Genomic DNA, 12,699 nt, shown 5'->3' with positions numbered 1-12,699 from the left:
TTTTATTTTAAAATAGAAAACTTCTTATTTTTTGAAATAGTCACAATCATTTCGGGGTGGCACGAGTAGAACGCTCTACATGAATAAACAAATACAAAATGAATAAACGAACAAATTTTAAGCTATACAATTATTCATTCCCATTTTAAATTTTATTATTTCAAATGATTAATGAAGCGGTTATTGAAATGGTTTAATTTCAAATGTACATATGAAAATATTTCAATGTTAATTTATTTAATTGACCAATCAATTAACCAAGGATTTAATTAAATGCAAACTCCACACGTGTGTGTGTGTGTGGGGGGGGGAGGGTTTGAACCCAGGTCCTCAGAACTGTGAGGCAGATGTGCTAACCAGTCATTCACCGCGCGGCGCAGAATTAAGATCAATTAACTTAAATAACCAATTTATTTATTTTAAAAAAAAAAACTATTGTATTAATATTCAAGTAATCAACCAATTATAAGAAATTATTACAAAATAGCTCAAATGAATTTTTTTTATTATACTTTCAAGAAAATCAACAATGCAGAAAATATTGACTCTTGATAAATGCTTGTCAGGTGAGATTAAACAACAAAGGGGCCCCTCTGTACTTTGGCCACCACTGAATTAGACTGGTCCCAGTCTGAGCCGCAGCATATCTACCATGGTTTGATTAAAAAATAATCATAATAAAATAAAAAAAGGTTTTGATGAATGATTTCTACATTCACACACTTGCAATCCTGTGGAACCATTTTTCTTACACTGTAATGGCCGCTTCACTGTGACAGTGACTTTTTTTACCGGCAGACACATAATTCCATACAATTTGAAGAGACATTAGCAAAAACGTGCCGTATTGATTGAGTATGAAAAGCAATAGTTTTTGATCAGAAATTAGTCTGGTAATACCAGCGTATAATTTTAGATTTAGTTCTGCCTCAATATCGATGGGATCGCAGAGAAACAGACAACCCATGTTTGCTACAGGTGAGAGGAGATGTAGAATGTCAGGATTGAGCCTGACATTGGATTGAGCCTACCTAACATTGGATTGAGCCTACCTAACCTGCTAGTGAGCAGGTTAGGTTCAAAGAGTCAGTTACCGCAGTGATTGAGTAAGAATTCCTCCTCCCGAGCTCTTTGGAACGGAATGATCAGGCTTTCCCTCATCGCAGGTCAAATTCCTCCGAGTTTTCACGTAACCTGCCTACTGGAAAACCCCCCAGGTTTAGTAGGAAGCTTCCATGTTTTCAAGTGCGTAAACGATGTCACCGCATATCAAGACAGAGCATAGGAAGCCAGAGTGCAGCACAGTACCATTCAGATTCACTGTTTACATGACGAAAATGTACTTCTGATTAGTTTGGCGAAAGGAATCTGACTGAAATTCAATTCAGATTCGGCCTGTTTATTCCGATTGAGACATTTTCACTCAGTTTGGGCTTCTAACCAGATTCTTTCTAATCAGAACACAAGGCTCCATGTAATGGCTTATGAGAACCACTTGTAAATCATAAAATTAGTAAAATAGCAACATTTATATATACATTAATCATATTTGTAAGTCCTTATCCAACTGGTAAATTGTCATCCATCCATCCATTTTCTGAGCCGCTTCTCCTCGCTAGGGTTGCGGGCGTGCTGGAGCCTATCCCAGCTATCATTGGGCAGGAGGCGGGGTATACCCTAAACTGGTTGCCAGCCAATCGCAGGGCACATAGAAACATACAACCATTCGCACTCACAGTCCCACCTACGGGCAATTTAGTCTCCAATTAATGCATGTTTTTGGGATGTGGGAGGAAACCGGAGTGCCCGGAGAAAACCCACGCAGGCACGGGGAGAACATGCAAACTCCACACAGGCGGGGCCGGGGATTGAACCCCGGTCCTCAGAACTGAGAGGCTGACGCTCTAACCAGTTGGCCAGCGTGCCACACTGGTATATTTATTAACAAAATTAATTATAATTAACAAAAAAAAAAAAAATAGAATTAGTATATCAAGTAGTGTCAAATAAAATAAATAAAATAAATAAAATAAATAAAATAAATAAAATAAATAAAATAAATAAAATAATTCTTCTAGGAATGACCTGGCGCATCCTTCAGTTTTAAAAACCAAAAAGCAGAGTGATGCGGCCGAACCAGACTGAACTCTTGCACAGTGTGCAACTGTTTTCATGAGTGGCCCATCAGTCAGCAACTGGTTTTGCCGCGACTCAAAATCTGAATCGCAGTAGTTGCATGATGTAGCAACTAGCCAATCAAAATGCAAATATGCTTTCACACATGCTAAAAATACTTTTCCGGGTTTTATGCATAGATCAGACTATAGGATTTTAGCCCCGATATTGGCCTAATTAGCTATCGCGTCCGATTTCCCAGATTGGGCCAGACATATTTTGTCGGGAAAGACAAAACTTCTTGTAGTGTGACATAATCCACAACAAACGATTTAGCCCATCGTCCTAAAGTCTGGCATGTTTGATTTTTGGGATAGCTTCCGTGTAGTGTGACATATCAACGAAAACTCTTGACCAATTGGATTGCATATTGCGACCGGCGCATCGCCTCCAGTCGCCGTTGTCAACATTTATTTGCACGGACAAATGAATGTTTACCGAAGATTTATTAAGATTTACATACAGCCATTAGTGCTAGCACTAGCTTGCTAGGCTACATAACGTTTTGTTGTGTGCTTGCAAGCCGTACCGTATTAAAAGTACGTGAACATACCTCAAGTAATCCTTGAATGATGTCCTCTCCAGAGCACCGGTAACGACCGCCGCACATTTTTCCTAATCTTACTCCCCCCCCAATACACAATACATTGGCGCAGCGCATTGTTGTTGTCGTCGGCATGGTAACAAGTGTGTCCGGTCGCGTTGACCAATGGTTCCGCCTCTCCAACAGCGTTTGATTTGACAAGCTCAGCGATCGTAAAAGAAGGGATATGGTGTTATCATAATAAATGTCGTGTAGTGTTGCCACCGTCTGCCCAACATACGGCAAGATTTTATGGTGGTAGTCTGACATAGTGCAATCGTGAAAGACCAAATTTGTTGTGTAGTCTGTATTAGTTATTGATTTGACTGTATGCAAGGATTACAGTGTTCCTCACCAGGCCAGTGCGGCTGGGCTTGGCGCTGATGGAAGAGGCCACGGAGCTCATGGTGCTGATGGAGGAGGCGCTGGGGCTACGCTTCAGGCCACCTGGCGTGGCGGCAGCCTTGCGAGCCGCCGCCTTGGCCTTGGCCGGCGTGGTGGATGGGAAGCCGATGCGCGTGACCTTGTGCACCGGCGCGAATAAGCCATACCTGGGCTGGCAATGGAAGTACCTGCAGAAATACAGTGAGAAATACTGCAATGTGTTTAGTGTTATTTGGGCGAACATGTCTCTGCCGTCTGGGCCCACGCGCGTTGTGTTGTGAGGCAGCAGCAGACCGCACAGGATCCGCCACCCCGTGGCCCCACATCAGGTGTTAGAGTGCATGGCCAACATCAGTCAGCCACCCGGATCGCGGGCAAGGAGGCGGAGGGGAATAAAAATCATCCGGCTGCGGCCGGTGAAGGCTCCAATTCAGCGGCCACAGGCCCACACCACTGCATGCACCACAGACGATTCCTCCTCCCCTCCTACTCCTGCGACCAGTCAAGTGATATCAGGAGCCGGAGTCGGGTTGGCCGGTTAGTCTACGTGCGAGTGTCTGGGCTTAAGTAATGGCCTACAGCAGCTCCTTGTGAGTGTGCTCATTTTGTATTTGACTGTTTGTACGGTTCAATAAACAGCTAAAAGAGCAACAGCGACTGTCTCTCTCCTTGCCCACAAATACATGAGCATTACAGTACATTTCTAATTTTTTTTCAAAATCACTCGAGTGACTGCGTACCCGAAGCTTGCCTGGAATTGAAGTTTTGGCTTACAACACAAAGCAGCCCAAAAGTGACAAAGTGATGGCTCACAACTAGAAAAATTCCCAAGTAGGGGAACTTGTAAACGAAAGCAGCCCTGTATTTGTCACAAGTTGACATTTCTAGGCTTGGAAACATTTCTTTTGTACCTGGTGCCTGCTACTGCGCCATCATTCTTCCCCAAAGGCTCGTCCAGCTCCACTCCACACCACTCGCCTTTCGCAAAATCCGTGTCTCCGATGAAGCGCACCACTCCCGCCTTTGTTCCGCCAACCTGAGGAAAGGGGGGGGACCAAAACCTCAGACTACCATCACTCTGAGGGTTCTGCCTTAACCCCCACCAATTGCGAGTTTACTGTAATCTGCTTTGCTAAACTCAAATCCCAAATGACACAATTCCAGCAAAGCACCAGAAAGGCATGTCAGTGCTGAGTATATTGCAGTCAAACTGTCAATATTGGAGGGGGGGACTCTTTGTGACCTTTAGCTATTTAATCACTCTGTGGCGCTGAGGTTTACCACATGCGAAATTGGATGTTGCACTTTCCTAAAACGAAAATACTTAAAGGGGATATTATGGAAAGGTGATGTTTATTTACAGCTTATGTACAACAAAAAAATAAATAATTTAGATAAACGTCTCACAATATCACAAACACTAACCTTGTGCATCATCGTGGGTAGGGAAAGGAATCAGCGTTTTATAGCACTTGGATCCATCCATTAAAAATAAATTAATTAATAAACAAACACATCAATACATATACAAATAAAATTAAGTTAAAATTACTAAAGTTACTTTTAGTGCCAAAATGCTGAGTTCTGGTGCATATCCTTCAACCCAAAAGGTTTGAAGGGTATGATAAGTAAAATAAGTCAAGTTAAAACTTGCATATATAAACCATTTGATGTGATGAAACAGTCCCAAATAACTATTTTAACAATGCTATATTAAACTTTTAGCTGAAACATTAATGAATGAATATTAAGTCAATTGGGTTAGTTCCACTCACGCCTTTTAGTTATTAGGTTTGATATTGATACTGATTATAAAGAACCCCGAGTCAAATGTTCATTTTAGTTTATGTTGCAGGCTGCTAAGAAAATGGATGTTCATAATTTGGACACTCTTTATTTAAACCATGGAAACTTTTTTGACCGGGCCCCCTAAAAGAATCGGAATAGAGAATCGTTTAGGAATTGAAATACGGAACCGGAATCGCTCAAATTAAAATGATCACCAACCCTACTCATGGTAGTATCAAAGCTCTACTTTTCTATCAGACTGGACTTTGAACTAAAACAGCGATTAACAGAGGATCGGCTCCCCAAAACATCGGCGAATAGGCAAACTTCCAATAGCGAATTGCAAATAAGTGGGGCAACACTGTACATTGATCATATTGACATGCTACAGCTATTGAAGTGAAAACAAAAGGATCCAAACTTTACCAACACACGGTCCCCCATCTTGAGCTCCCGTTCCCCTTTCTTGACTGAGCCGCTCTCTGACAGGTTGGCAATAGATTCGCTGTTGACGCGAACCAAGTTGGAAGGCTGTGCGGCCAGCGTCGCGGACGGAGCAGAAGTCGAGGGCTTCTTGGCTGCTGTGGATTTGGTGGCAGGTATGTGAGAGGACAGGCTGCCCATGGACAGGGCAGGCGAGGCGGCACGGGAAGGCGGCGCCGTCTGAGTGCCGTCGCCTTCACCCTCAGTGCGCGACAGCTTGGACGGACGGGTGAAGATCCCTCGCAGGGCCTCACATTGGAAATAGCGCACGCCCCCCACCGAGCCATCGTTCTTCCCGATTGGCTCATCCAGAACGATGCCCGCCCACTGTCCCGGAGCGAACTGGGTCTCTCCCAAAAACTGGATGTAGCCCGGTTTGGTCCCGTTCACCCAGACGCGCTCGCCCATCTGGAAGCCATCGCTGGCATCGTGGTTGTCTTCCACGCCGGTGGGTGATTTGTCAGCCGTTGCAACTTTACCTCCTGAAAAAGGACACAAAAATTTATACCTTGAGGACTTTGAGGGGGGCGCAACAGCGTGGGAACATTTTTAAACCTGCTGCTCTTTCAAATAAAAAAGCCCCATACTAAATTCATCCTAAAATATATTAGGGCTGCACAATTATGGCCAAAATAATAATTAAGATTATTTTCATCAATATTGTAATCACAATTTTTCTTCTTGTTAGGGAAATATTTTTTTTTTTATTGCACTACTTTTCAATAGACTTTAGACAGATCTGATTGGCTTGATTGGTATCGGCCAATAATTAGCCTTTTATGCTGATTTGATCAATAACATCATTGATCGGCTCCGCAAAAGACATTTACTCCGCGTCGCCATCGTGTAAAGTATATTTGAATCAAAAGCTAGTTTAGTTTTAGCCTTGTTGTGTGTCTTTTGACGTAGTACTGTAAATATCTGACAACCCATAGTTATTTAAAAAAAAAAAAAAAAAAAAAAACATGTCGGCGGTGTGGGAGAGACAACACGTCTGAGACAGACAACACGCAACGCGTGAATCAGACTACAAGACAAATTTGGTCTGTCACGATTGCACTATGTCACTGCAGTAAAATCTTGTATTCCAATACCACCACATCCAGTCTTTTACAATCACTGGACTTTATCTTGTCAACTCAAACGTGACTGGGCGACAACACCACCAATGATCACGTGGTGCGTATTATAAGAACAAAATAGGGGAAAAACGTGTGCTGATGGTCACCGGTGCTCGGGAGAGGACATTAATTCAAGGACTACTTGAGGTATGTTCATGTACTTTTAATACGATACGGCTCGCAAGCAGGCAACAAAACGTTATGTAGCCTAGCAAGCTAGTGCTAGCACTAGCAATTTTACGTCAAGATGCCAGCGTTCTGTCGAATCATGTTTTGGTGTGTGTATGAAGTAATTTAATTACAATTAAGTAATTTAATTGCAGGTTGGAACGGGTGGAGGAAGGTATTAGGTGTGTTATGTGAAGAGAGTCTCTGCTAGGATGAAGGGCAAAGTTTGAGGGATAGGGCAGCCATGATGTACGTATTAAGAGACTGGCACTGTAGCGACAACAGGAAGCAGAGCTGGAGGGGGCGGGAATAAAGCTGTTGAGGTTCTCTCTAGGAGTGATCAGGTTCTATGGGATAAGAAATAAGATCATCAGAGGGACAGCCAAGGTTAGATGTTTTGGAGACAAAATTAGAGAGAGCAGACTTCAACGGTTTGGACACATCCAGAGGAGCGATAGTGAGTATATTGGTAGAAGCATGATGAGGATGGAGCTGCCAAGCAAGAGAGCTACATGAAGACCACAAAGGAGGTTGATAGATTTAGTGTGGGAAGACATGAGGGCAGTTGGTATTAGGGAGTAGGATGCAGGAGATAGGCTTACATGGAAAAGGATGACACGCTGTGGCGACCCCTCACGAGGAAAAGCCGAAAGGAAAAGAAGTAATTCTGTTGAAACTAATTGAAGCTGAATTATACATATCACATATATACATAAGTTTTTTAAACCCTTTAAAGGCCACTGTTAACTTAATGTTTGCATTTAAAAAAAAATATTACATTCTTTTATAATTTCAATAAAATACATAAGGATTATTTGCTTATTTTAAACATTTATGAGAAATGTCAATGATTGGCAGCAAAATTTATTTTCATGCGTTTTTTGCAACATAAATGTCCCTCTGAGAACATAAAATCTTGATCCCACATTTATCTAAACAAACTAAAGAAATCCATGTTTAATATTTAAATTTGGACTTCTGACTCTCAAATGTTATGTTTTAGTCTACCAAAAGGACAACATTTAAAACCTTTTGCTTGTTTCCTTTAATGGAAGTGCCCCAGAATTGAAATATTTACTGTGTGTAGATTGATGAATGTGGTGTTACCATGTTTATTCTTTCCTACCTGTGCCTGGGTTGGTCTTTGGTGCACCGGTGCCTGGCCCCCTGGCTATCTTACTGGGCCCTTTGAGCCCACTGGCCTTGGCTGAGCTCATGTTTTCTGGTATGATTAGCTGGACGTGCGAGGCCGATGTCCGTCAATGGGCACAGTCCCAACGCAGACCATTTAAGCCACCAGGTGAAGCCTCTTTGACGGTTATGTAAAATCAAACAAACAAAACAAAAAGAAAATTGGGGAAAAAAATAAAAATAAAAAAACACGAAAAGGGAGTAGGGCGTAAAAAAGCTGGTCTGGAAGAGCACCCTGAAGGAAAAACAAAAACACTTTATTAACGTTCCCCGAGGCCTCCAAAAATACACAATGACAATATTCCAGAATGTCTCTCTTTTGTACGGGGGCTACAAAGTCTGAGTACACCAAGACTTTTCGACCAGTGTCAACTAATTTTTTTTTTTAGGTTTTATGAGCAACATTATACCGTATAAAATATAAAACACAAAAACAAAACTGAAAACAGAGTTAAAAAAGGAACAAAAATTCTGGGTCTCAGCAGTAAGACTGAAATGGATTTTAGATTTACCAGAATGTTAAGCAAAAATGGTAGCAATCTTGCTGAAATGGATTTTAGATTTACCAGAATATGTTAAAATCAACGAAAATGGTAGCTATCTTGAAACTATACACGTAAAAAATTATATATTTTTTAGGGGACGGTGCTAATTGTGTTCACAGTGGAGTTTTAAACAGTCCCAAGAACTGTCTGTGTCTCCACCACATTTACACAGGATCCCCCAGAAACATAACCATGTTGGTCTCAGAACAGTCATGGAGGAGAATCTCGTAACAATCAGAGCCCAAATTATATGTGTGTGTATTTTTAAGGCACAGTGCGGAGAGTCTTCATGGGGAAGTTTGAAACAGTTACGAGAACTGTTTGTGTTTCTACCACACTTGCACTGGTTCACACAGAAAAAAACGATCTTGTGGGTTTTGGAAGGGTCATGAGGGAATCTATACTTTTACTTTTCTCTAATGCATTGATTAAGGACTAATAATCACTTCATTAATGTTAGACAGGCTATTAGTATGTTTTTAGAAGATCTGTAGGTCATAATTTGTTAATTATTATGAGGGTATTCTTGGACCAGTTAATGTGTATGTGTACTATGTAAGGGTAAAGAAATGAAGAATGGCAATGTGGCCCTTGCAGCCTTCCGTTTCTCTGGACATGGCCTTGGAAGGAAAATGTTTAAACACCCCTGAGCTAGAGTAAATAGGTCTTTGAGTCATGTGCAGCGACTTTTTGTTTTGAGAGGCATTCTGTTTCTGTGAGCAGAGCAGAGGCCTTGTCAGTTGACTAAAAATACCCACCAAAAGGCCAGGCGATACACTGGCACAGCTAATGCCTCTGCCGAGGTCGCCTGGTGGCATCTGCGACCTTGATTGCGTGGTAAACTCAGCCACTTGTACTTTTTGCTCTGCCAAATAAAATGGGTATGTCTGGCTGGGAGCTGGAAACTGGATTACGTGGGGGCTGGGGGGCAGCTGCGTGAGATAATCCTATTTGTCAGATTACCACACAGCAAGCCTTTTTGATTCATGTTTGATTTTAAATATCTTCACCTATGTCTGTCTACCCAATAGGGATTGATAATATGTGCAAATGACATTATTTTTCAGTTGATTTTTGCACAGACTGCTGTACTCTAACAAGGAGTTGAACTGCAAAATTCACAAAAACAGGCGTTGAACCATGAACCACAAAACCATTAATCGATCGAGACATTTCCAAGGGAGTCTGTTTATACGCATTTCTGTGACTCATTCTTTTTGTATCTCTGTTGTAACCTGCTGATGAGATGTGACACTGGGACACTAAGGTCAGTGGCCTTTAGTTAGATCTATGAATGGAGCAATAAACTTCCTAAATTTGACATGTCCCTAACGTGGGTCTCGGGTGTTAAAATTCACACTCTGGTCACGGCCCCTTGCACAAAGGCAGCGATACGAGGTTGGAAGCTGCCCCCCAGCTGCCAAAAGGTCTCCAATGAAATCAACATGTTCAATTTTATTCCGACTCCCTGGCGACCCGGAGGAGATGTCTCTGCAACTAGCGGAGACACGAGTCATCATCAGGTCACCAACTAGTCTCCAGACCAGTAAGATGGGGGTCTTAGGTGGCAAGTGTGAGAAAGTGGGTGGTACCAACTTTTACTCCCAGTGGAAAGTGTGAAGGTATCTAAAACAGGAAATGAAGACAAACAGCAAAAATTCCAGCAATATTGATAAAACACCACCAAGTGACAGCATCGCTCTGTAAACCCCTTGGTTCTTCCCTCTCCATTGTCTGATAAAGGATGAGTAATTTTACTGAACAAGATTTACTTATTTTCACACGTATGACATTTAAGAATGTTAATATGTTACTTTGAAGAAACAAATAACTTGCATTTGAGACACACACGCATACACAATTTGTCAGTCAAAGGAATGAAAGGCTGTCATCATTACCGACCGACCCAGTTTAACTGGAGCGTTCCAGTTTTCACCCACTACGTTGAGTGCCGCACAGCCTCAGGTCATTGAACCGGTGGGAAGAACAAGAACTTGCACCACTTAACACTGCACAATATATTAACAACCCATTGACTTAATGGTAGATCCCATATAGAATATTATATGTGGCCCATAGAAGCCATGTTGCGTTACGTGCGACCACTCAAGTGAAATGATCCACTCGTCTGGAGACTTTCCCACTGCAGTCATGTTAATCTTTTATCCACATGCTGATCTGTAGCGAGGCTGGCGAGAGGATGGCAGGGCGGGGGGGGGGGGGGGGGTAAGCTAAATGATAAAACCGCACAGATGTACCATTAAATTGACTATTCAAGGTTGTAACAACCAATCAAGCACAGGTATAAATTATAGCCTTGTTTGAGTCTCTCTTTCAATTGCACAAGATATCTTCTTTTCGACTAGCACCTCATCAAACTACGAAAAAAAAGAAAAGACGGCAAAAATCCTCATTCGAGCCATTTCCAATTTTTTTCTCAGTGGCTCTGCCTTAGTCATTAAAGGCTGAGCTGAAACAGGACTGTCCAGTTGCAGTAGGTTCAATGCCCTGAGAATGAAATGACCTTGATGAATAAGAATATTCAAAGGCATCCAACTGCAGGTTTTTCCGCACAGTCTTAGCACACATTTCACTTAGAAGTAGCTTGTAACATAAGGCATTTCAATTATTTTGCATCTCAGCCTTAATAACGGCGGTGTATGAAAAAAAGAGTACATACAGCATAAACAAGACGAAGAGGAACATCGAGTCTGGTGAATATACACATGGGATGCCATGTTACATCTCTGTGTTACCTACAAAATAAAATGAGCAAAAAGCAATACAAGACTGATTCAGATTAACACAAGTTATAAAATAAGACAGTGACATGACAACTGAAGCAAGCTTTATCACACCATCACTGTAAGAGAACTGAGGCACAATATCGGGATTGACAGCAACACTGGTATGGTATAGGTATCAGTGCATCCCTACGCGTACTTGCATGATATCTGCTTGTTTTAGTAGTGATGATACGAAAATAGATTTTTTTTCCCCCCCAACTAAAATGAAATGCCCCAGTAAGAGCCAACCTTCAATTTTGTAAATTCCTGTAAATTCCCACATGGAAAGTTTACAACTTTGCCAACCCTACATTTTACCAACAATGAAAAGTGTTGGTAGAAAACATTGTAGATTTGTGTTACATCATTTTGTACTGTACTTTAATGAAAGGAACAAAATAAGGGGAAAAACGGTGGGAGGTGTGGGCTAAGTGGTGCGGTGACGTTGACACCTCGAACTTGGAAGCTAACGGACACCGCCTGTCTTTGAAGTGGAACTTCTGGTCAAACTAACGGCTAAACATAACCCGAAATGCCTCGAATTACTTATAAAACGCTATGAAATACTCCATCCACCCACTACAGCGTTAGAACGACGCCGGGAGAGAGTCATTCGAAGGCGGCCAAAAGTGTCTGCAATGTCACTGACTGGGAGGCAGCTCTGCGGCCGTGGGAGGGCTAACTTTCCCCCGTGCCGAATAATAACCTCCGCTCTAGCACGGTGTGTCTCGGGGGATCGTTTAAACGAAACACCACGGTTAGTTAGCCACTAAAAGCAGCGGACGAGGCCCGAGTGACAACCGGTAGCCACGTTAGCCATTAGCCGTCCTCAAGTAAAGTCGAATTACCTGGACAACTTCACCACGAGTGCCGTGGAAGGAGCCCACGTCTTCCCGAAGAAAGAGAAGTGCTTTTCGACTACTGCAGCTTCGACTTCTCACTCAGGAAATAAATACTATACCGGCGGAAGCTCGAGGTTTGCGACAAAATGGGGTTTGTCCAAGCGGCGTTGCCGTAGGAGTGCTCAGATTTGATCACCGCAGCAGATTGGGTAACTCCACACGTTACTATACATTAGAATACGTATGTGTGTCGATACACAATCTCTCCACCCCCCCTGCGTTTTTATTTAGAAACACACAACATACAAATTCAATCGCCAGGGGGTGAAATACAAACACAGGCAAACATTCAGTATCTCATTAAATAAATACATTATATCGAACACATTACTCTGAAGTTTTGTGTACTTTCACATTCGTGGAGTGTCTGATGGACCGAATATGTTGCTTGACTTAATTTTTAAAAAATGCGAGTTTTTTATATTAATATCGCCATTTATATATATGACATTTAGCCAATGCAAATTAATTATTAATAACAGCAATAAAATTGTTTTGTTTTTGTTGATACGCAATCTGCTGCATAGGCAATTTTCTGAAATTCTACGGCGACTCGACTTGGACGAACTACTC

General features: G+C 42.0%; 1 protein-coding gene across 2 annotated transcripts in view; it reads right to left on the bottom strand.

Moving 5' to 3' along the window:
* Positions 1–12,355, bottom strand: part of clip1a (CAP-GLY domain containing linker protein 1a) — a 55,908-nt gene extending 43,553 nt beyond the window's left edge. The window contains exons 1-5 of one of the 2 annotated variants that reach the window (XM_061672426.1): positions 12,073–12,355; positions 7,829–8,128; positions 5,357–5,895; positions 4,054–4,178; positions 3,114–3,330 (exon numbers count right to left, since the gene is read on the bottom strand). In XM_061672426.1, the coding sequence (XP_061528410.1) occupies positions 3,114–3,330; positions 4,054–4,178; positions 5,357–5,895; positions 7,829–7,919 (972 nt within the window). In that variant the 5' untranslated portion in view covers positions 7,920–8,128; positions 12,073–12,355. The remainder of the gene's footprint in view (positions 1–3,113; positions 3,331–4,053; positions 4,179–5,356; positions 5,896–7,828; positions 8,129–12,072) is intronic. The other variant, XM_061672427.1, reaches the window with a different exon arrangement.
* Between the last annotated feature and the right edge of the window lie 344 nt (positions 12,356–12,699).

The sequence above is a fragment of the Phycodurus eques genome, chromosome 3 (genome assembly GCF_024500275.1).
Source record: "Phycodurus eques isolate BA_2022a chromosome 3, UOR_Pequ_1.1, whole genome shotgun sequence".
NCBI classification, from domain to species: Eukaryota; Metazoa; Chordata; class Actinopteri; order Syngnathiformes; family Syngnathidae; genus Phycodurus; species Phycodurus eques.
Note: the sequence above shows the minus strand (reverse complement) of the source record. Positions and strands in the feature narration are given on the sequence as shown.